At 42.2% G+C, this 23,812-nt stretch overlaps 1 protein-coding gene across 1 annotated transcript in view; it reads right to left on the bottom strand.

The window, feature by feature from the left end:
* Nucleotides 1-7,143: 7,143 nt before the first annotated feature.
* LOC307090006 (glutamate receptor ionotropic, delta-1-like) overlaps nt 7,144-23,812 on the bottom strand; it is a gene marked incomplete at both ends in the record, with an annotated part of 387,185 nt that continues 370,516 nt past the window's right edge. Inside the window, 3 exons of the mRNA XM_079756527.1 lie at nt 7,144-7,507; nt 10,037-10,203; nt 14,533-14,728. Of these exons, the coding sequence (XP_079612653.1) occupies nt 7,144-7,507; nt 10,037-10,203; nt 14,533-14,728 (727 nt within the window). The remainder of the gene's footprint in view (nt 7,508-10,036; nt 10,204-14,532; nt 14,729-23,812) is intronic.

The following is a 23,812-nucleotide window of genomic DNA, read 5'->3' as shown; positions in this document are numbered from 1 at the left end:
GAAAAGAAATCATAAGATTGGATGTTCTGCTCCCTACTTCCTTCGGCATTCAGAGGAATTTAATAGATAACATTGCTACTTGGCAAGCCTATCTCCTTTTAATGGTCTCGTAGGAGCAATAACAACTACGTTTTTAGGTTTCTGAGTCCCATTTGTTAATTTCTATATTGTTTCATTATCATCTTCAGTCCAGTTCAGAGTACTGAAATTCCCCGGTGGTCATTTATAGTCACAATCCCACATTTACATGCCTGTGAGTCTTTTCCAATTTCTTCAATTCTTTCGTTTGCCAAAACATTTCCCTCACTCTTTCACACCTCTCCATTGCTCCATACTCGGCAGTTATGTTAGGGTACAGAATTAATCAATTTAAACATATAAGACTGTGGGATCCAGCAGAGAGATCAATGGACCGAGCACCGAGAAAAACAGTTTTCAGCTTTAGCTAAAACAAGCAAATTAATAAAAACAAACCAAATGATGAGTTTACATTTTTGTATATTTGCATTGCAAAGAAAAGCTAAAAAAAAAAGCTTTTTTTTTTTTAAAGAATGAAATGAAAGAATTAGAATTCACAGAGAAAACCAAAAACTTACCCACAACCTTTTTTTTCCGAGCGTAATACAGTGTGACAGGGAAGAGATAGATAGCGGTACCAGGGGTGCAGTGGGAATCGATTAGCGACATGTTCAGAGACATCGTTTCTGATTTCGGCACTTAGAAAAACAATCACCATGAATTCCGCGTCATTATTTAATATTGAACAAAATTTACAAAGCCATTCAAACAGTCATAATTTTTAATCAATTTATATGTCGTTTTTTTTCCTTTTTTTAAATCATCTTGTGTTTTTGTCGTTTTTTTTATAACTCCAAAAATCGAGAATATTCAAAATACACTTTTAACTTCACTTCGTTCTGTCAGTATTTACAAATATATACAGGAGAAAAGGTACAGCCACAGCCTGTATCCCAACACCAGAGCAACAGTGGTAGTTCTCAACGAGTAATAAAAATCTTAGAATATTGTACACTTTTTTATCGTTTTCCTTTACTACACCCTCAGCGCACGCCCCCACCCCACACACACAAACACATTCTGCGACCCCGACGTCCCACCAACAATAATGGAGGTCCACTGAGCCCTACACAGCCCCCGAGACCTGAACCTCACCGAACGCCGTACCCCTTCCCAATATATATAGAAGGGATGTGGGCGGGGCCAATCGTTGACCCCTCCCCTTTCCTTCCTCCTGTAATATGGACATGATGTGGTCGATCTCCCCTCCTCCTATCGTATGGATGTGCTGCGGTCGGGGCCGACCCCACCTTCTCATATGGAGGTGCTGTGGGCGGGGTCAATGGCTTCGGGTATGGGTCCTCGGGAGACTCCCTGGTAGGACATTGGCGTGGGATTCTTGCCGGGGCTCTGGCGGAACAGCCCCCCGTTGGGCGCCCTGTGTTTGCACTGCATGGTGCCGCTGATGGACGTGCTGCTGAGAGGGTGATGCGTGGGCAGACCCAGCGTGGCGCTGCCAGGGAGCAGAGCCTGCGAGTGGCCCACTGTCCGGCCCAGCGTGCCCGCCCCATGGTGAGGGTGGGGCAGGGTGTGGGACAGCTGAGGGCCCCCCTCCCCCCCGGGGAGGTAGGTGGTCACAGAGAGGCCCGAGGACGGATAGTCCCTCCCTCCCGCCCTCAGCGAGGAGCAGGCCGGGCCGGGCTGCATGCTGCCGATGTCCAACGCAGAGATCTCGATAGAGTGGCCGGGGATCTGCTTGTGGGCAAGGTCCTCGTCCAAAAGACTGTTCATACGACGGTGCACCTGTTCCAGGTTCACCTCCTTGTCCTACAAGAGGAGGAGGAGGAAGGAGTTGTGGTGGTACAGAGAGAGGGAGAGAGGGATGGCAGGGGGGAGGTCGGGGTAAAGGTGTGGAGGGAGAGAAGGAGGGACACAGAGGCTGAGATTGGCGTGAGGCCGGATTCTCAGATTGTCTCAGCTCTTTCGCATTCTTATCTGTTGTACCCCCACCCCCCCTTGTCTAATGCTTATGTGTTGATGAAGATGCTGGGTTCACTGTAGACACTTTTGCCCACAACTTTCAGTATGCTCTATGATTAAGGGCTTCAGTCATGATTGTCATTGGAAGCAGCATCCTTTGCGGGGACTCAAATGATTTAGGAAGACAGCTTTATGCACTCATTGAAATCAAACTTGGTCAGCGACAAGAAGAGGCGGGCTCAAGCCACAAGTCCGCTAAATGCTTTGCGACTTGTGGGACTTTAGGAACATAATTATTAAACTGATAAAGGCCACCTGATGCAGAGCTTGGGTAAAATGAAGCACGGAAATTAAAAATGCAATCAACCTTAAAACATAATTTGGAGATTGAGATTGAGTGTGGTCGGCTGAAGTGTAAGGTCACCATGCCAACGTTTTATTATTAGTGTGGGTTGGTTAGTGTTGTGGTCCATTGACCCTCAGCTAGCATGGCGAGGAGCTGGACCGACATCCAATCATGACAATATTGATCCAAGCGTGCACTCGTTTTTTGGTTGAAAATGAACATAAGACACGCTCAACATGTCTCATGTTTCTAATTAAACATAAAACGTAAAATGAACAGACATGTAATTTGCGTCATCGGGTCTCAAGTCAAGTCACAAATTTTTACCTTCCGAGTCTATTATGAGTATCAAGTCTGATCTTTTATCTGCAAGTTGCAAGCCCTCGAAACAGTGGCCTTGGTGGATTTCAGTCCATGACACAAGCACTCGAGTTAACATCTCTGAGAAGTGGGCTGGATATTTTTAGAAAAGGCAATTATCGGAGCCAAACATACAGGTTTGTGCCATGTTCCAATATCCATACTTCCATGAGTACACTTAAACGTAGTACACTATCCTACTCTACTACTCACTACTACTCACTGAGTGCGCCGATTCTCAGATGTCGGTGTTGTTCCAAATGGAATACTCCGTGGTGCACTATTAATTACAATCCTCCCCCGCACTAAACATCCCGCTTTGAACGGTGAACTCTTTACGCCTAGCTGCTATAAAAAGCAATAAAAGCTATAAAAACTACAAATTGACTATTAATGCAGGCTATGTGGAAAATGTGCAGACGTTGGCTCAGCCTGGCTCCGCCCTCTTCCGCTACGTAAATAAGATGGCTGCCGTTGAGTACGAGAAGTGTACATCGATCCGCACTTTGCGGTTTGACCGTTTTGAGTGCACCATCCGGGTCCTTTCAGTCCACTTATTTTCGCCCCGATCTGAATCGGAACACCCTACGTACCCAAACTAAGGCTAGTAAGTAGAGATAGTATGGATATTGGAACACAGCATTAGTGTTTGTTTTTCAATGTATATTCTTCCATTAAAAATCCATTCATTTTTTTTTAATCTCCATTAATCCACGATAGACTCAGCCCTCTGCGCTGCGTTGACCTCGAAGCGGGCAACGATGTAATGAAAACCACAAGCACGCTGACCAAGCATCGCTAGATGCCTGCGGTCACACACACACACACACACACACACACACACACACACACACACACACACACACACACACTTGTTAGGCTTTAATACACAACAGAGAGGTTCCTTGTGGAACTCCCAACTTCAACACATCGGAAGCAGATGACAAAGGGGGGGGGATTTTCCAAGCCTGGGAACATGACTTGCGTAGCAAATGGCGGCACAAGGACTGTCCTTAGAGGACGCTCAGTGCACAGAAGCTCTGTGAACCCCCCACCCCCTCGATGACACTGCTGATGCTCATTTTGTATGCAGCTACAATGCAGTATGCAATCTGTGTTGGTTAGCAAGTAGAGGAGGTAGATAGATACGAATATCATTATCCTGTTTTGATAAAATGTGTGCTTACAACAAAGTGCTTAAAAAGCGTGTAGTCTGGCTTGGCTCTGACATTGCCTCATTTAAGTTAGAAAACAATGATTGACGTGATCCTAATAATGTTGAGACAGCAACGAGTTCTGGAAATTCAGATGGCACATGTCTACCAAATAATCAATCACTCCATCAATCCATCAATTTTGCCCAAAAGACATTGGAAATAGGTTGAGGCAGTAGTGGCTAGGAATGCTAAAGATGCTCTAGCTTAACACGTGTGTTATTGACGTATTTGTCTGAGAATAAAATCGAGTCAGTCCCGGCAAGACTAGATGGCTTACAATCTAGCTAGTTCATGGCGGAAAATTTGGTTTGAACTGTGGAACTCATTAAATAGATATACGTGAAAATGTGACACGTTACAATCCAATTCCTCCCACTCTGCAGCCCCCTTCATATTATTCAGATAACAATTTTCTTTTTTAAACGTGCACACAAAACTGTTTAAACAGTAAACTGACATCTAAATGCAATGTGTTTCCTGTAATGACTTCCTTTAAGTAGCTTAATCTAAACAAATAAATGGTTTTGATCAAAAGTGTGGAGGCTTGAAAGAAATGTAAATCAAACAAGTTGACAATATTATGGCAGATTTGCAAATCAATCCTACTGCAATGTTTATATTATCCATATTCTAAAGCAAACTATTCAGAATTGAAATAGCACTTAAACTACGATAACAAACATCTCTGATGGATTGGTAAATACTCATTTAATGTAGTATTTGGGGACACTATTAGATTACAATATAAAATTAGTGTACAGACATACACTCTTAACCATTATCCTAGAGATCTCTTCAAGAGGAAACGTATAGTTCTGGTATATACACACAGATTTCTTCAGGAAAATGTTTTTTAATTTCATGTTTGTATTTATTTATTTTATTTATATAAACAATTCCAGCATGTAAAAGTATCATTTGTAGTCATATTTAAGATAATATTAAAGATACATACTAGAATATTATATATATGTAGAAATTAAAAGGCAATTGTTAAATCAACTGTGCTTTTGACCATGTATAGATATATATATATGACAATATATATATATATCTATAAGTGAGGTATGCGCTTGTGCCATGCATTAAAACGGTGGAACTATAGACTTAAAGGATTGTGGTTAATGGGATATGCAAGATTAGTAGATGGCTGGGGAGTTTTCCCTTAAAAGCTTGCTTGGAGCATCATAAACTACCAAGACAATGTGTACAATAATACATACAGATATTCATAATATGTACCAAAATCTCTCTTGATATGGAGATATTGAAATCATGACTCGACTTATTTATATTTCAGGCAAATAAAGCAACTAATGACGTTACTTATGTGGGGCAACTTTGTTCTTTCTCTCATAAAAGAAAACATAAAGTTATCAAACGTAGAACACAAACATATTGGATCAAAAGTGTCTACAGACGGGTCTATTCTGACCTGTATCAATAGCTTCTGCTTCATCCCAGCCTCTCTCTCTCTCTGTCCAAATGTCTCTCCTTCCCTCCGATGAAGCAGTTGTAATGTCATTATATGTCAATGGACCAGAAACCCTTGCCAGTCTGTAATCCTTAGCAACCTGCACGAAATCACAGACAGTCAAGTGTAAATAATGCGTCAAATAAAAGGATAGATAGACAAGATAGGGAGAAGAAATGGAGAAAGAGGTCAAACGGGTGTCCAGATTGACATATAATTTGAAGAGGTGACAGCTGTAATACTAGGGATTGTGGTCCGGGGTGTATTGTGAGAGACAGGCATTATTACAAGAGTGATGGACCACATGCATGGTAGACTACGCTGTTTGCTCACACTGTAGTTTAGGGATCCAAGTCAAGCCTTTTTCTGTTTTATTGAATGCGATGAAGGGATAAAGCCTTTACTTCCTGCTCTAAATGTTCTGTGCCCCTAGACCTGATGATACAGTCGATACTGCAGCGGGAAACTGACACTTTTATTTTGCAGTCGATGACAACTACACAATTGAGGTCTTATGTTATCATTGAGAGTAATAGACACTATCTAGAGACTTAAGCTGTGGGGTATTTTTAAATGGGAAGCCAAAATTATTTTTCTTGTATTTATTTTTTGTTGTTGTATCTAATTGCTATTCGTGATAATGAACTCTGACAAGAAATTAAATTAAAGTATGACCCTTTTAATCAATTCCTGAGGATAAGATGATAACAAGTAGCATTAGAAGCTCTGGTGGTAGGGTAGAGGGCTAGGACACAGTGTTGGTGAAATAAAATACACTGGGAAAAATATTCAAGTAAAATAAAACCAGTCTTGCAAAGAGATATTGCATCTTAAGGTTTTAAGGTAACATTTACTTAATGAAATGCGAGAGGTAGTGGTCGGCTATCGGTTTTGTTAAAAGATGTCAGATTTGAATGGATTACTGTAGTCAGGTATATTTGCTCGGAGGGCAATGCGGTCACAAACAGAGAACCACAGACACAAGGGATTTATACCTTCTAATAAAAAGATCAATAATTTTAAAATGCTTATTTTTAAAGGGTTGACCCAGGCCAGAGTATCTTGTCCTTTGTCTTAACGTGAGGCAACAACCAACAAAACGATCACCACTATTAAGAGGGGTTGTCAGTTCCCTTCAGTCCCTCAAGATAATTTGAAATTTCTCGGGGATCCCTTCTGCTCAGGAAATGACCCAAAGCCTCACTGCAGAAAATACACCATACACCAAAATACCCATTGCAATAATTTGATCTTGTGGGCTTGATGGCGATGGGGCTTTGGGAAGTTATTTAGCAAGATGCCTGGGATGGGTTCTCTGCACTTCATGTGGGGACGTGCGGGGTGGACAATCTGACACCGTTGGCTGATTTGAATTCAGTTTCTTCTGAGCCAATAGAAGTATCAAGCTAAGCAGGATGCGCATCGAGGTAAATAAAAGTGAAAAAAACGGTAAGAAAACATTAATCGTAAAAGTTAATTAATTGCGTCGGGTGGAATATTAAGGGCCGTGGTTTGGATGGTTGATGCTTTAATGTATGTTTTGAGCGAACAACCGGTGCAATATAAAGTATTATGAGTGGGTATGGGTGAGCTTGGAGCATAAAAAAAACGAACACAAAAAAAAGAGACCAAATTTGATTTCAATCTCTGGCCGATAGGGTGGTTTATCTCCCCAAAGCTATCCCGTCTACCCCCCGACTTTGACCCTCCCAGCCTGTCCTGAGCTCCTGACGCCCCTAGCCCATCTCCTACAGCTGGGTGTACTGAAGCTCTACTAGGTCGGGGCTGGCGTCTGTGGCTGGATCCTTAAAGTAGAGTGTGGCAGTGTCTTCCCCCCGCGGGCCTGTCCGACGGACCCTGTGCTCGGTCACCTCTTTGGGCTGCTCCCGGTGGCACCGGCTGCCGTTCCACCACGTCTCCATGCCCGCCACAAGGCAGGCCAGCAGCAGGCCGGCGGCCAGGATGCAGAAGACGCCGGCGAAGCTGTGCAGCTTGAGGGAGCGGCCGTCGGGCTGGGCGCTGGCGTGGCGGTTCAGGTCGCAGCGGCCCGTGCGTGGCCACCACTTCTGCTTCAGGATGTCCAGGTCGCCCTTCTCCTGGAGCTCCAGGATCCTGGGGGAGGAGGGAGGGACGGGAGAGGGATGGAAGGATGGAGAGAGGGAAAGGGGGTCAGAGGGAAGGGGCGCCAAACGCTCCGCCCAGCGCCGTTTGAGTGAGGATGAAGAAACTAGGAGCGTTCCGTCACCATTGGAGGTCCCACAAACTAATGGTCTAGCAGCAGGTGCTTGCTAACTGCATGGCAAAGTAGAAAAAAACTGCTTCACATTTCATGTCATTCAGCAGAAGCATTTCTCCAAAATCACTTTTAAATCGAAGACTGTGGACACTTTGGCAGGAAGTCAACATTGGAGTAAAGGCTGAACAGTTGAGAGATCATTACTGTCATTTTCTTAAAACACGAATGCAAGCAATGTTCGAGAAAGTACGGCTTGATAAAAAAAGAAAAAACATAACCAATCTTGTTCTTGACGGTATAATAAATTATATGAATAGCTATACTAATGGATTGCGAATTTGGTTTTGATGAGTTATTAAGAACATGGTTGATTCCAGCAAGTGAAGGAAGGTTTGACCTTAACATTTTAAAAGGGCTCAAAGTCATAACACTGTCCTTCTGTTGAAACATCCCTGATTAAAACCCCACTTTGGGCCTAACTCGTTTTTCTTCTGCATAAATGAGCAACAGAAGTTTTCGAATACCTTGAATGGAACGGCGATTAAATAACGGCCACGAGTACCCCAACGGTCATGGGAAAAAGGGATTAACAGTAGGAGATAATGGCTTTTATAATTCTTTACAGCAGACAATAGCCCAGCCCTCCATTTAACACCAGCCAGGGCATCGCGGCGTGTCCCTCAGTGGGCGCCACTGGAAGGCTTTCACGGGTCTGAACCCAAACGCTAAGAAGGAAAATAGATACATAATAAACCCAACCGTTTAGTGAGTCACACCACCCAAATCAATTCAATCCCACTAACAAACAGATTTAAGAACATGGCCAATCAACTAGGAAAGCGTTACAAGGGAGAAGGTACAGCCCCAGAGAGACTCCCCCATAGTGGGGGGGGGAGTTGCACACATATATCCATGAGATATCCAATAACGTACTTAGGGAAAGACTATTTCAATAAGAACAATCACAGTGAAGCGAGATGAAGCTTGGCAGAAGTAAGGCGTTGTGCAGCCGCTATATGTGGTGCATCACCATGGGCGGTGTGGAGGGCTGACTACTGCGGAGTCCCCATAGAGAACTGTCTTCCTCTATGGGGTGGGCAAAACCCTTCCCACAGTGAAGCCTGGTTCTCACACAGGAACAGAGGCTCTCAAACTAAGTGCTCGGATGTATGAACCAGATCCGTGCCCAGAGCTGTCCCTCTGGATGCTACTGTCTTACCTTGGTGGTTGTTTTGCCATTAATGTCGGCTGATGATTGATGTTTACTTTTTATGATGTGATCAAATGTACCTTGAGGTGTGTCATCACTGTCAAAAGCCTCATGTTTCAGGGTTTTTGTTCCTTTTTAATGAGTTTTTGATATGGATCATACATTGTGTGTTCTTCTTTTGCCAAAGGTTGTTAAAGTTCCCAACAATTATTTTCCTCTCTCAGGAGGAAAATATGTTGACAAATGTTGACACATTTGTCAACATTTCGGTTGGACTGTTGACTCAAGTTCAACCACTAACCTCTCAATCACAATATAAGTTGTATTACAGAGTAAAGTTCTTTTTTATTTATTAATTATCATTATTTGTCCATAGTGTCTTTAACCAAAATTACATATTCTCTGTGAGCTTTTGTTTGAGAGAATTATGTAGCCTTATTCCACAACTTCAGGTCTTGCTTTATAGATTATATTATACTTTTATCCCTTTACATTATTACAAAAAACATGCTAGGACATGCTAGCATCTAGGGCGACAAGCACAGTGCTTGAACCTCTCACAGCCACCGTCAGACTCCAGCAGAGTAGCTGATCTGCATTCAGGGTTCAGAGCAAGTGATTAGCGAGCTCACGAAGTGTGCATCAAACAATCTGCAGGCAGTGGAGAACTCCCCAAGGGGATGGCAGAATGGTGACGATTAACAAAGAGGTGCTCTGATTTAGTGATGGAACAGCCTAATGTACCATAGATGATGTTGTTGATGATGTCAAATAGATCACATCAATTATATGAGCTGCAAGTCACTGTGTTGTACTGTCGATGTATATACAGAAAATATCTGAATTCAAGAAACCTTAATATCATGGACTAATCATGGAATGCTTAAGTTGCTATTGATTTTGTTTGTATTTTGTTGGTTCAGAAAATTTCTCGCTAGGCTTGCAGATTTTACGATTAATATGCAACATGCACACGGGGGAGGACATTATTTTGGGAGTAACAATTCTGGAGGCCTGTGATTCTGAGATGAATATGTATATTGTGTAAGCTATGTATGTAAACATTTTGTGGTAATCTGACTCACGAAAAAGAAAACACTATAGCACTCTACAAGAACGGGCCGAAATAATACCAAGATAAAACAACACCTTGCCTCGGCACATCTCGAGGGTGCTTTTATTTTGGCGGTCTTACTTCTGGGAGAAGAGGTCTCGGTAGGGGCTGCCGTGCTGCATGGCGATGCCGTAGCCCTTGCTACTCATGCCGTTGCCCGTCACTGTGACCGTGCACTCGTCGTCGGTCAATGCGGCGTACTCCAGGACGGCCATGTCCCACAGAAAGGCGTAGGTCGTCTTCTTCGCCTGGCGATGAGGGTTTGGGTGAATAAGAAGAAAAAGCAGAACCTTGACATCCATGACCAGTCAAATGGCGCTTCGGTACAACAGAGTTTACCACCTGATTTCTGCAGACAACTTCTCAAAGTGAAACGGTCAGGGCAATTGAACATTGAACATTTCATCATCTATTCAAATCTCTGAAACTTCAATGTAGCTTTAAATATTCAAAGTGAAAAACGTCAGGGAGCAATAAATTGGAGGCCATTGTTTCACCATTCATTTCACTTTTGTCTCGAAGATTACAAATGACAGTGTTGTAAAACGTAATGTATTTTATAATGCTAACAGAATGAAGAACTTGAATTTAAATGTAGTCTACTTGGCAAGATAACTGGAATAAGATTTGATTTTATTCATATTTTTAACCCAAGGACAAAATAGCTATGAAATAAATAGCGACCGTCCCTCCAGGTATACTAGATGTGTTTTTTCAAATGGAAACTTCCATAACTGTGGGTCTGTAAGACGTACAGCCTTGTACAAACAACTTGTTTGTGTCAATCCTAGTGGGTTTCCCTGTTTTCAGCAATCGCTTTCTTCAATCCCTTTGAGGGGGCAAAAGAGCAACTAAAAAATGCATTTCCTGCAGACAAAAAATAAACAAACTAAAAAATGCATTTCCAGCAGAGTGCTGTAGTGCAAAGTGAGGCTAAAAAATATGTTTTAGTAAAGGCAGATGTAAAGAAAACGCTTCAACAGAGTTCAAAAGGGTAAATGGAGTCAACAATGTAAACATCCACACAGTTAAAAGTGTAAAATGGTTGGAAAAAAGTGAAGAGTTTTTATTTGAATTCAGTTTTTTTAAATACTTGAAGATACAAATGGGTTTATTTGTAACGGACGGTTAACGGTTAAAAATCGACCAAGTTACGAAGTCTGAAGTAGTTGAAGTGTCAGAGAATAAAGTAGAATATCTAAAAAAGTTTTAACTAGCAAAGAGCAAGCGCTCTCTCTCTCTCTCTCTCTCTCTCTCTCTTTCTCTCTATACCGTAATCAAGCTAGCTCTCTGTTGCATTTGTGGTTTTGACATGTACATAACTAGGGTGCACTTTACGATCTGCGCACACCTTCTGAAGCTCTCTCTCTCTCTCTCTTTCTCTCTCACTCACTCTCTCTCTCTCTCTCTCTCTCTCTCTCTCTCTCTCTATACCGTAATCAAGCTAGCTCTCTGTTGCATTTGTGGTTTTGACATGTACATAACTAGGGTGCACTTTACGATCTGCGCACACCTTCTGAAGCTCTCTCTCTCTCTCTCTCTCTCTCTCTCTCTCTCTCTCTCTCTCTCTCTCTCTCTCTCTCTCAATGTCGTAACTAACATCCTTCACATTATATTTGTAATCTATACCCTTTTACTGGATAAAGCCAATAAATGCGGCTGTACCTTTTTAAGCCAGGCATCACGTTAATAATAATAATAAATAATAATAATAATAATGCTATTTATAAACGTAACTTCTATAGCATTAATGGGTCCAAGGGTGCTTTAACATAGCAGACTAAACAGTATATCAATACAGAAACAGAATCGATATAGGGACAATTGGTCGGGGCGACTGTGGGCCGTGTCTGAGGACCACATATTCTGGGATGGGGTATCTGAGGAAAGGAGATCTGATAGCTGCTGAGGGCAAGGGCATGGAGGGATTTGTAGGTGAAGACGAGGCTGTGTAGACGGTGCGAGGCGCCAGTGAGGATGATGACGGTGGGCTGTGCCGCGGGCCTCGGTGCCACTAGGGCTCACGCAAAAATGAGCAAGTCACAACTCAGATAAAGATCTGGTTTGGATGCGGTGTTAGCACAAAGGGGCACTGTTCTAACCCCGCAGTGAGGGCGTTTCTGAAACCTGGCAGCTGAGTTTTAAACATTAGGGAGCCTATCCAGGACTTTGCTTGAAACTACGAACAGGTGTTTGTCGACATCGGTTGAGGGTCACAGCCACCGAGTCTGGGAGGGATAGCCGGACGTTGAGGTGATTTTGAGGTGGAAAAAGCAGCTTTGGGGATGGATTTGATGTGGAGCTGGTTTGACATGTTCCAGAAGGTTGCAGAGGGGAAGGGGAGTATGTTGAAGCCGGTGGATGGAAGAGAGCAGCCTTCCAGGAAGCTTTTGCTGGCTGTCAAGGAGAGTGGAGTAGCCTTGGTCTAGAAGGGAGCTTTTTTGTAGGTCTTCACATGGTCCTTAAAGGCCTCAAGGTGAACAGGGAGGCGGTATCCTTTATAGAGCCTTTCCAGTGAATGACTGTAGGCCATCGTGGGGCAGAGTTCAGGGATGAGTGTACACATGTATGTGTACACTCATATATGTGTGTCTTGGGGGGCAGCCTAGCTTTAAATCGTAGGGGCCAACATCTGACAGGTCCCACGTCCTGTTGAATCTGCTACCATGTTTCTATTTATCTATTGTCTCTTTGCTTTGGTCTCTTATTTTACTTACTATTTTGTTTTTCTACACTCATTTTTATGTACTATTCCATCAACCTGCCCAGGGACTACAGTCGGAAAAAATAGAAATCGGCTAGAACCTGGCACAATGCATATTCTGTGTTGCACAAGATGAATGTCTGATTGTGCACTGTCTCTCTCTTGAATGAACTAAATGACAATGCAGAACCAGGGCTTCTGCGCTCCCTGCCTTGAGTTCCTGTAGGAGATGGTACGTTCAGCCGCTGCCCGGGCACAAGCAGAGGGTAAGATGAATGGCGTGATGGTCGGACAGCGCAGACAGGAGGGGGTTGCACCAGTGGAGCCCTCCCAGGTTGGAGCTCTGGCGTGGGACCTTCAACATGCTGTGGGATTTTAAGGCCGTCCAGCAGACATCTCCGATTAGAAGTGAGGACATGTAGCAAACAGGGGGGTAGCTCGGATAGCTTGGACACGAATGTAGCCAAGGATTTTGGGGGGCTGCAGACCAGGAAAAGCTGGAGCTGCAGGCCTACCGCCACATCCCACTGGGAGAGCCCTCCTTCATGAACACACAGCCTGGGTCACAAAGTGCTGTCGATTTTGCCATGCCTTAGTCTGGCATAGAAAGACAATTTTCCCCTTAAGTCCCCTTACCTCCCCTATATAGCACTAGATTCAAGCAAATACAGGAAATAACACAATTAAATGGAGTTACAGGGTCGGTCTAGACAGTCAGCGATATGCTAGCGAGGCTTTACTAATACTAGAGGACCTGCCCTCAGCCACTCTCTGTTGGTGCCAATTATTGAGCGTCTCATCTTCCCTTCCTTTGTTTATCCCTTCTTCACTCCATACCCCGTCTTTATCTTGTTCTTGTTGTACACCGAAGATGCTAAGTCGTCCTTTTATTCCATTCAAATGCTAATTATCGTGTCTGTCTGTTTGATCTTGATCCTTTTATAACGTTTTAATGGCCTGCAGGCTCATATGCGAGATAGGGCGGGAGGATCTTGGTTTACTTCAGATAATAGTACCTTATTCTAGGTGGCAGAGAGGGGAGGGACGGAGATCAGGTTCTGGTTACCAAACAAGCAGCTGGTTGTTGGGGAATGAATTTGACCAGAGATTTTAGAAAACACTAATTATTGTTGTGTATCAAAGAGAAGGGTGAAGTACTTGCAATAACGTATGCAAATACAGCCGAGTTGTACAGTACTGTATATTTACAATCATTAGATTTTCATATACATTGTCATCAAAAAACAAGAAATATTTTGGCCCTAAACAAAAACCTAAACACTGGTACGCTGAACAACCCAGAAATGCAACCCAGAAACAACAAAACTGTTGCATAGTCTTAATAATTTGTTTGTGCTATTGTCATACTACTGGCATGATGAATATGTCGATCATAGTAATCAAGCTATTTATTAAGTATAATACATAGTGTGTTACACATTCCCTTCTTCACTCACTTAAACAGATTGTGTTAATAAATTGCAAGATTAGAATAATATTCTTGTACTTTTAACTGGAAAAGGCATCCTGTATCACATACCCACGTTTCGTACAGTTGCACTCACGTAAAAAGTAGTCAATGTACACAGTTAATAGTTGGATTATTCTGGTCAAAAATATATATTAACAATTGATTTAGTTTCTTCAACACTTAAACTGCATATTGTGTATCACATTATACATATAATTGCTAATGATAATTCATAATAAAGAAATAATAATTTATACAACCTTAACTGTACTACTTTACTAATCAGTCAACTTTACTTTCCAAGTGGAATGATGTCAGTAGCCGTTGCACCAAAGATGTTCTGTTTTAGGATACCTGCACAGGTAAAATAGTTCAATAGACTTTGGAGTCACACCCCCCCACCTTGCGGATGCCCTCCGAGGGGCTGGACACGGAGAAGTCCAGGCCGCTGTTCCCGCTGATGGTCCTCCACAGCTCTGCGTAGGTGCTGTCCTGCTCCAGGGGGTTGGTCCCCTTGTTCTTGAAGTAGTCGTACACGGCCGAGTCCCGCACCGTGCCGTAGTCCACCTCTATCTGCCGGGACAAGTCCTGGAACGACCTGAGAGGGCGGGGAGAACCCAAGCACACACGCGCACACGCACAACAATGATACCTCCGTCTTACAGTCGACGGGGGAGCTGATTGTTTTCTTTCTCCCTTTGAATGTTTAAACACTCGAGTTTACCGCGTGCTTTTAAAGGTTCGTTTCGGCGCGCCCATCTCAGAGTAGAGGAAACACTTCTGCAACAAACGGTGACAAGCCCCGGGCAGCGTTGTGTTGAAGGTGAACGGACTTCCTGTGTGCTGCTACGCGACTCAGTGACCGGTGTGTGCAAGGTGTTTGGGGACGCGTGCCTGGTCCGAAGAACCTCATTGCTCAGAACCACCCGGGGTTTGACTCGATCGATATATTGGAGGATCTTGAATGCCACACGCTAGAGTAGATATTCGACAGTAAGGCAACACAGGATGGTAAGGGCAGGGTGTGTGATCAGCGTTCATACCGGGTTTGAACCCCAATGAACGCAGGCTCACCTGTAGGCATCCTTTAGCAAGAGGCCCTGACCCTCTTCTTGCCTCATAAGGACCAGTATCTTTCACCCAATTTAAGTCTTAAAAGTGACTTAAAGGTCAAAGTGTCTGTTAAAAGGATGAAATAGTTGGGCAATTGTCCGTGTCATGTCTCCTGCTGGGGATGTGACATCTATATGAGAACCAATAGAAACTCACAAAACCAACCGATGGAGTAGTGTGGTGATGGTGCTGTATGTGTTGTAATATATTATGAAAGGAACTAACCCGGTATTCATTAAATGTGTTTAGTGGACATTTTTATCAATTCAATAGAAAAACTGAAATATTCAGTGAGTGCATCCATTGTTAACATTGGTCGCCCCGTTGGGAGTGAAGACCTGACCTTGAAGGCCGTTAAAGTCACTCTCTTCAGAGCTTCAGGACAGAGAGATGCAAATGTAGAGCGCAGTTGGATTTTGCATCTAACCCAATGCATCAGTGTGTCTCTCTATGAAATTTAAATCTCATTTAAATGTATTATTTTTTATTATGAACAATAGCCATTCTTGCTTCATGCTTTGTATGATCGAGTGATTATATAATATGATATGTCTGTTTAAACAACAATGATCAATCAGAAAGACAATCATATGCAAATATGCAACCCAGTATCACGCGATTTCGTGCTCATGTGCTCAAACGTTAATCTATTGAATCGTGTCCCAGAGCACGATTGCCCGACTTCTTTCGTGCTACACAGTACGAAATGTAAACCAATGCAATTTGAATGGGAGCGTTGCTCAGACTATTTTTGTGCTACACAGAACGAAAAGAGAGAGAGAGAAAGAGAGAGAGGTTGGGCGAGATAGAGGCTTCAGAAGGGGTGTGCGCAGACAGTACGGTGCACCCTCAAGTTATGTCAATATTTCTGAAAAACATTTTGTGCTCATGCTCATGACGATTAACCTATTGAATTGCGTCCCAGAGCACAATTGTCCAACTTCATTCGTACTGCACAGAATAAAATATAAACCCATGCATTTTGGATGGGAGCGTTTCTCAGAATATATACAGGTATATAATATATCTATATTCGTATACCTATTATTTATTTATTTAGTATATATCGAGAGGCCGTCTTAAGCCCATCAGTTACTTGGCACCGCAATCCATCAGTGTCTCTCTCTCCTTTCCACCCTGTTTCGGCCAGGGTTTAAGATTTTACACCAGACCTCCTTGAGCAACGAAAATGGTCTATTTAATTTAAGCTGGGTGGGCGAGAATAGGGATAAAGTGCCATACCGTCAATATGATTTTCATTCATAGAACTTCCGAGAGGATGGTCCATGGACAGATATCATTATAACGAGAATTGATATCAATATAAAGAGAAATGTAATGATAACGCCAAGAAAATAAAGTGGTTATAATACTTGGTTATAATAATTTTAAATCCGTTCATGTTGTTAACGACTTGTTAACCCTTCCTTTTACAGTCCCCTAATTACTAGGTATTTACCTGCTAAATATATGCTAAATATAGTATATTATTGGGTAATTACCCCTGGTAATAAGAAGGTAAATACAGAGGAACTACAGCTGAAGTACTAAGAAAAACCTCTACTATTACCCATCAACTCAACTAAGTACCGTGTAGTTGTAACTGACAAACAAGGCTTCCTTTTACAGTACAGTTTCAGCTTAATTGCTGGGTAAAACGTCATGTTTTACTTAGCAACGTTGCATGACATATATGCTACAAGTTCCAGTTAACTGCATGGACAATGGAATTATCTATTACCAAGGATATGGTAAGAACATGGTAATACAATGGAAACAAAAAAGGCTTCGTACCCACCCAGTATTTAAGAAGATGTACCATGACACTAGAGGAAAACTGTTCCTGCAGAGGTTGTTGCCAGGTAAGTATTGCTGTAATTTAGTTTTTGTCATAAACTAGGGTCCGCTGGCTAGGAAATAGACGGATATTCCAAGGTGTCCTTCAAAAGGCACCTTGGAATATCTTTATATTCACCGCAGTTTAGTCTTGTAATTAATAAGTAACTTTTGTAATGAACGTGACCTGTTTTTTTTTTTAATAACTGTCTGGTGGCTAGTTAGGTCACTGAGAGATGTGCATGGACAGATTTTGTAGTGAAACAGCCTATAACCTAATCGTGAAAGCAAAACACCAAGCTCATTGATTTAAGGAAAATGCATGGGTTTACATTTCGTTCTATGCAGTACAAATAATGTCGGACAATCGTGCTCTGGGACACGATTCAATAGATTAACGTTTGTGCGCATGAGCACAACACTTTTTTGAGGAGGTCTGCTGTAAAAAGCGGGAAAATCAGAGTATCCCTAATGCACTACATTTACCCTTTGATGCATTCGTTATTTTGACACTAACATAACTAGAGGGTGCACTTTACTATCTGCAGACAATCGTGCTCTGGGACACGATATAATAGATTAATGTTTGTGCGCATGAGGACGAAATCGCTTCATACCGGGTTGAAATATGCCATCTGTGACAGAGGAAACTGGCAGAGCAGTATGGAGATCAATCAGACCATTTATGGAGAAATCGCCTCTTTGCTACTTCGCTACCACCAAAGAAACCGATGCCAAATACTGGGAATGGGTTAACAGTTGTTAGTGCTTGGCATCAGTGTTTCTTTCTTCTGACAAATATACTTTTGTACAATTTTATATTCTGACAAATATAAAATTGTAATTTTGTATTTGGATAAAAGCATCTGCTTAAGGCCCTAAATGTAAATGTCAACTATTACCTTTCTATTATAGTTTACTGTACCTAAGTAAAGGAAAGCAGCTAAGCTTCCCTGAAGAAAAATGATGCAAATAACTATAATGGCTCTTAAACGGAGCTAAGCTCCCCTCTAAATATGACAGATTTCCCGCTTTAGGGACCCATCGTTGCAGAGAGAGAAAACCTGTGCGGTATCAACCAGCTGAGGGTGTTGGATGGAGACATATGGTGGAGGGAGGTCCCAGCGGTGCTCAAGAATGTTAATTCCATCGTATCGGATAATTCCAGCACCAGGTTGAGGTATGAAACATTAGTAGAACCAGCTGCTGCTGCTTGCCTTCCCTGCCTGAGTATGCTGGTGAATGTATTGGTTACCAGGAGGGGATCAGCGCCCCTCAGAGTGGGAGACGTCCTACCCACCAGGTGACAGAAAAACAAGAGAGTGTCCTCATTCACCAGGTAGACGCTCAAATCAGCCTGATTGACAGTTACTTGTGACAGTCAATGCTACTTATTTGTACTTACTTTGACTTACTTTTACTTACTTACTTTTTTGTTGTACTTATCTTTATTTACTTTAATCTTGTTTTGTTGCTGCTGTGTGGCTGTTGAGGAAGAAAGCCTCAGAATTGTACTCGTGTACTAGTAAGATGTAATAAAAGTGATTCTGATTCTGATGCTCAATGTTCGAGTTCTCAGTTTACTTCAACCTCAAAAAAGGTGAGTTCAAGATTGCTGTTGTGATTCTCAACCTCGATTTGTCCTTCATATCCTGTATATCAGAACACTTCATAATTAAGTTTATATGTAAACACAAATAGCATTCTGTTTTTCCAAAGTTAAACCAAAGTAAAACCTTCACAATTTTCAAATATATCATAATGAGGGAAACGGTGTGTCTGGACTAGCCATCATTACTATGAAGAGAAGGCACTCATATTGTCCTGAAATAATCGCAGCTCTTGAAACCGTCACATCAATCCTGAATTTGTGTAAAATAATTGATAGAAATTTGATTCAATAAAGTGATGTCAGTGTATAAAAGATCAGAATGGTTTCCGTCGTACTGTTTCATTAAATTTAAGTCGAAAACGCAGCGGGAGATTAAAATAACTGAAAAGAGGATTCAATAAAATGGAAAAAGGGAAATCAGTGGGTGTAGTCATCTGCTTAATTCCCCAGAGCAGATGAGTAATAAATAGGAAGTCACTGACAAAGTCATCCTGTGCATATCAAGTATGGAACTGTACTTTTCCATACTTCCATACGTACTTTTGTTTTGAACTTTGTACTACTTAGTCCGTTAGAGTCCAATTTTGTTCAAACTGATAAGAAGGCCTTACAGTCACGTCATTAATGAGGTGAAGCATCCTGATCAAGGATGACACACCCTAACCACGAGACGGGCCTGGCCCTATTCTGCACTCAGAAGACCTAGTGTGTTCAGAGATCTAAGAACGTTGATTTCCATCATTGAGGCAGAAGTGTCCATCGTCTTATTTGGGAATAGAAACAAGGTTGCTTTAGTACCGTCCAGAGGGCTGTTTGGAAGAGGACCCCAAAGTGTATCATTCATGAAAATGTAATTTAGGGAAACTATAGTAAAAATAGAATAAAAGTTGAGTGATCTGTCCCTCCAATCAGGATCAAACGTTGTGCGTTTTGGGCTGTTCCAGTGGGGAGTGCGTTTTGGGCTGTTCCAGTGGGGGTGAACAGCATTTGGGCTGTACCAGTGGGGGTGAACAGTATTTGGGCTGTTCCAGTGGGGATGACCAGTATTTGGGCTGTTCCAGTGGGGGTGAACAGTATTTGGGTTGTTCCAGTGGGGATGGTTGCCACATTGCAACAGGTGAGAAAGGTCTGTTGTCAGATGATGCTGCACTGAGAATAACCTCTGACTATTTGTCTTACTTAAGATAGCAAAGATCTCAAGGATGTATAAGATGAACCTTGCAGCTCTCTACTAACGATCTGAAGGTCCTGGACTTCATAGCAACACAGTTTCAGTCAATATTCTAGCTTAGTTATCCTACAAGTACATACATTTGAGGTCATTTCATGTTGGGTCGCCTTTCCTCATCCCAACCACAGGTATGTTTAATAACTGGACCCGATTTGTATTCATATGCATCTACTCCCAGGGCTTTGCATCAGTTTTTACAAGCTGTGGCAACCCGGGCCCGACACAGAGGCTCTGGAAGCCCAGGGGGCAGGTAATACAGGCAGTCTACCACCCTTTTCCCCCAGAGGGAGCCAAGGACTGCATTAGAGCAGCCCCAATCAACGCAAACGGGGGACACCTGCGAAGGAGGCCAATCAGGCACAGGAGAAGGTTGATAACCAGACTGGAGACATTGTCTAAAGGAAGGAGGTATGTGACCCATGCAGGAGCGGAGAGCAGACCGAGACTCCTCACCTCACCTCACCCGGCCGGACCTTTGCCCCAGCACCCAGTCTAGAGGAGACCACAGGACTACGCGGAGGGACCTCCCCATCGGGATACCGGGACAGCATGTGAGGGACGACCACAGCGTCCCTAGTGGCTCACGGAGCCCAGACTCTTTTTAGTTATAGTTTGCATTGACGGGGGATTTCCCTTTTTTTCTGTTTCGGATTCAATAAACGTGCCTTTGTTGGCAGTTTTGAGCACCAGAGACTCCTGATCCTTGGTCAGGGGACGAGGCTGATAGACCCGGGTTACCACAAAGCCCTTACTGTCATTAGAATTATACAAAATGGAGGCAAGCAGGTCAAGGCAGCAGTCCACTGTGTACAACAATACCATAGTTTTCCTTCTCGATAGAATGATTTTTGCTGGAAAGAAAAGGTAAGTGAACGACCAAAAGGCACAAATAAAATTGTCAATATCCGAGAATACAGATTACACGGTTGCTGATGTGGCTCAGATTGCATCGTATGTGTGTGCGTGTGTGCACGTGCCTGTGCATGTGCAATTGCCTGCCCTCTTCACTTGCCCTGTCCTGAACCGTCATAGCGTCATGATTCATTTCATCTGTGCAATCAAAGCCCAGAGCGCTGAGGAGCCTAAACCTTCACATCACCTTGTTGTCGTGATACTCAACCTGCCTATCACGATGTGAGCTCTGCACTGCAGCATGTTGATTTATACCATTGTACATGAAATAAGGGTGTCTTCCAACACCGTGTGTCACAACAACAGTAATTTAAAACTGAGGAGCTCCTTACAATTAAACTGTCACATTCTCTTATTTGGAACGAATAAGGGGATAACTACTTAATACTCTTGGGAATGTGAACTTTATTAACATTGTATAATTACCTTACCATCGCTTTACACTTCAATGTGTTTTTGGAAGCAATTAGCAGGCTGAACTCAAGATGTAATTGTTGTATTATAAATACACAGACAATGTTCTTACAGAACGAGTAGTAAATAACTATTTATTGTATCGAGTTTATACTCTGTCTATTTGTAATTGTTGTGTCATTCCTAGCTAATTAGGTCTCTCCCTTAGCAGCCTAAAGTGGCATGATTTGTAGCTACACTCAAAGCTATTTCAATTTTCACATGTTTAAATGATTAATTTAAAAAAATACCTTGGATGGATTGACTGGTGGATGTGCGTGTCTTATTCTTGAGGATCCTCCAGGAATCTTGTATCATAATGCAGTTAACTGTTAACGGTATAACCTTAAAAATAAGTGAGCTCGTCAATTAATCATTTTAACTTCCCCACTATTATTGGTGCCTCTTTACAATATACTATATACAAATTACTATATATATATAATATGGCCTTTGAAGCTCAGCAGTATGTTAATGTTCCCTTCGTCACCAAAGAACCCAAGAACCAAAATACTGGATTTGAAAAATGTGTCAAGGCATATTATTGTTTAATGTCATACAGTAGACAGAGTTATGGGATATTAACCAACACATTCACTTTGAATGTTCCTGACTCTGACTACTGTCTGGCAGAACTGAATGCAACTATATTTACATCTACAAGTATAGTACAAGTTTGGTGTCAATGGTTTGTTGCCGGTGACCCCCGCTTAACAGCTATTTCAATAGTCCATATATTATGAGAATCAGAATCAGAAACAGAAACTGATTTACTGCCCAGTCACACACAAGGGATTTGTCTTGGTCCAGGTGGTGCATAACAATAGACACGTATTGGGACAATATTTTTTGATTTTCAGTTGACATTTTAATTTTGGGTTAGTAGTAACTTTATAATTTGTCCCCAAGTTTGACAGCATAGGGTATTGTAGGCTCTTTGGGCAATTAAAGTGTGATTATATTATTTGATAACAACGTGAAAATTAATGATACAGTTCTCCTTCACACTGGGACATTTGAACATAAGGTTTAAATACAATTTCCAATGATAAATTACAGTGACATTATGAATGATCTCTATGCCTTTCGAACCTTTCTTAATATTACTATTGACTGGATAAAAAATAAAGAAAAATAAACATGAATTAAACTTCTTGACATCAATTGTTCTTTCGCAATAATCATTGTATGACGTTTTAAGGTAATGATGACAAATTAGTGTTAACATCTTGCTTGAGTTGCTCTAGAGAGGGTTGAAAAACAAACAACCAATCGGATTCAAGCGAGCTCAACATGACGTGGCTACGCTTTGTTTACTTGTTGTTTTCATGATTAACAGCAACTCAGCTGACTCATCCCCAGTTTCCGTGGCAACGGTGGGGTCTCACGCGGTGGATGTGAGTTCGGAGGTGTGATGGAGAGAGAGAGAGAGAGAGAATCTGTTTGTGCGTTAAACTCGGCCTGATTACCAGTGTGTGTGTGAGGATGATGAATAAAGACACATTATCACTGTGTTATGTTGCACCTGTGGAAATGATTATTAATGTTGCTATATCCGCCAGAGATGCTTTGGGAAGCTGTCAGAAATCCATAATTTAATCCTGGTTTGGTTAGAGGATCATTTATTTTGGTTGAAATTAATTACGGCCTGGACTTCAGCATCAGTTTATGCCCCAACTGAGATTTACGCAATTCAGTCATTTTCATTTTTGAATGCTTATTTGGGGGTTTTGAGGGTCTATCCACTATCTGGGTAGGCTATATTCTGTTCTAACCTAAATCATATATTTTATTAAACAACATGTTTTTCAAACGTGGGGCAATGTTCCTAATTTGTGTTCTGAATCCCTTCCCCCCCCCTTCCCACAGTTATCATATATATCTATTTGCGCATGTTTACGATCTATGGCCATTATTTAATTTCCTGTAACATATTTTTGTGCAAGATACACAAGTTGAGTTCCATGTAAAGTGCAACCCACAGCACACTCGTTATCATAACTGATTTGAGTGAAATTCTCATTGCAAGCTCCCTATTTATGCCTGGTGTACCCCTATTGTCCACAAGCACCCCCCACCCCCCATATGGATATGGAGAATTGTTGCTACGCCCCAGTGATGCTGGTGTCCTATGTATGAAAGAGGGCCTAACTGTATACTAAAAACAATCAATATGGAGACTAATACCCATCCAACATGCATATCTTATAATCAGGCCTCTCTCTTTCATAACGAAGTTATTAACCCTTTTTATCCCATAAGGTAAGCGGTGCTCGCTCCTTTTGACCTTTTGACTTGAACAACGTGTCCACAGACCAGCTGTGTCTACACACTGGAATTTCCATCTCAGGAATTTCCATCTCCATCCCACCAAAAGTGGGGAACTATTAACTGCCCGTTGCTTTATGCCCATTTGGTCTACAGTGAATTTAGATTCATTTCTAGCCACGGTTTGTGTTTCTCATGTGTTTCAATGGAGAATTTGATGATGCGGAATAAGCCTTTCCGGTAGGGCGAGATTCCTC

Source organism: Pollachius pollachius (genome assembly GCF_949987615.1).
Source record: "Pollachius pollachius genome assembly, chromosome: 19".
Classification (NCBI taxonomy): Eukaryota; Metazoa; Chordata; class Actinopteri; order Gadiformes; family Gadidae; genus Pollachius; species Pollachius pollachius.
The sequence above is the reverse complement of the archived record's forward strand: the minus strand, read 5'-3'. Positions and strand labels throughout refer to the sequence as shown.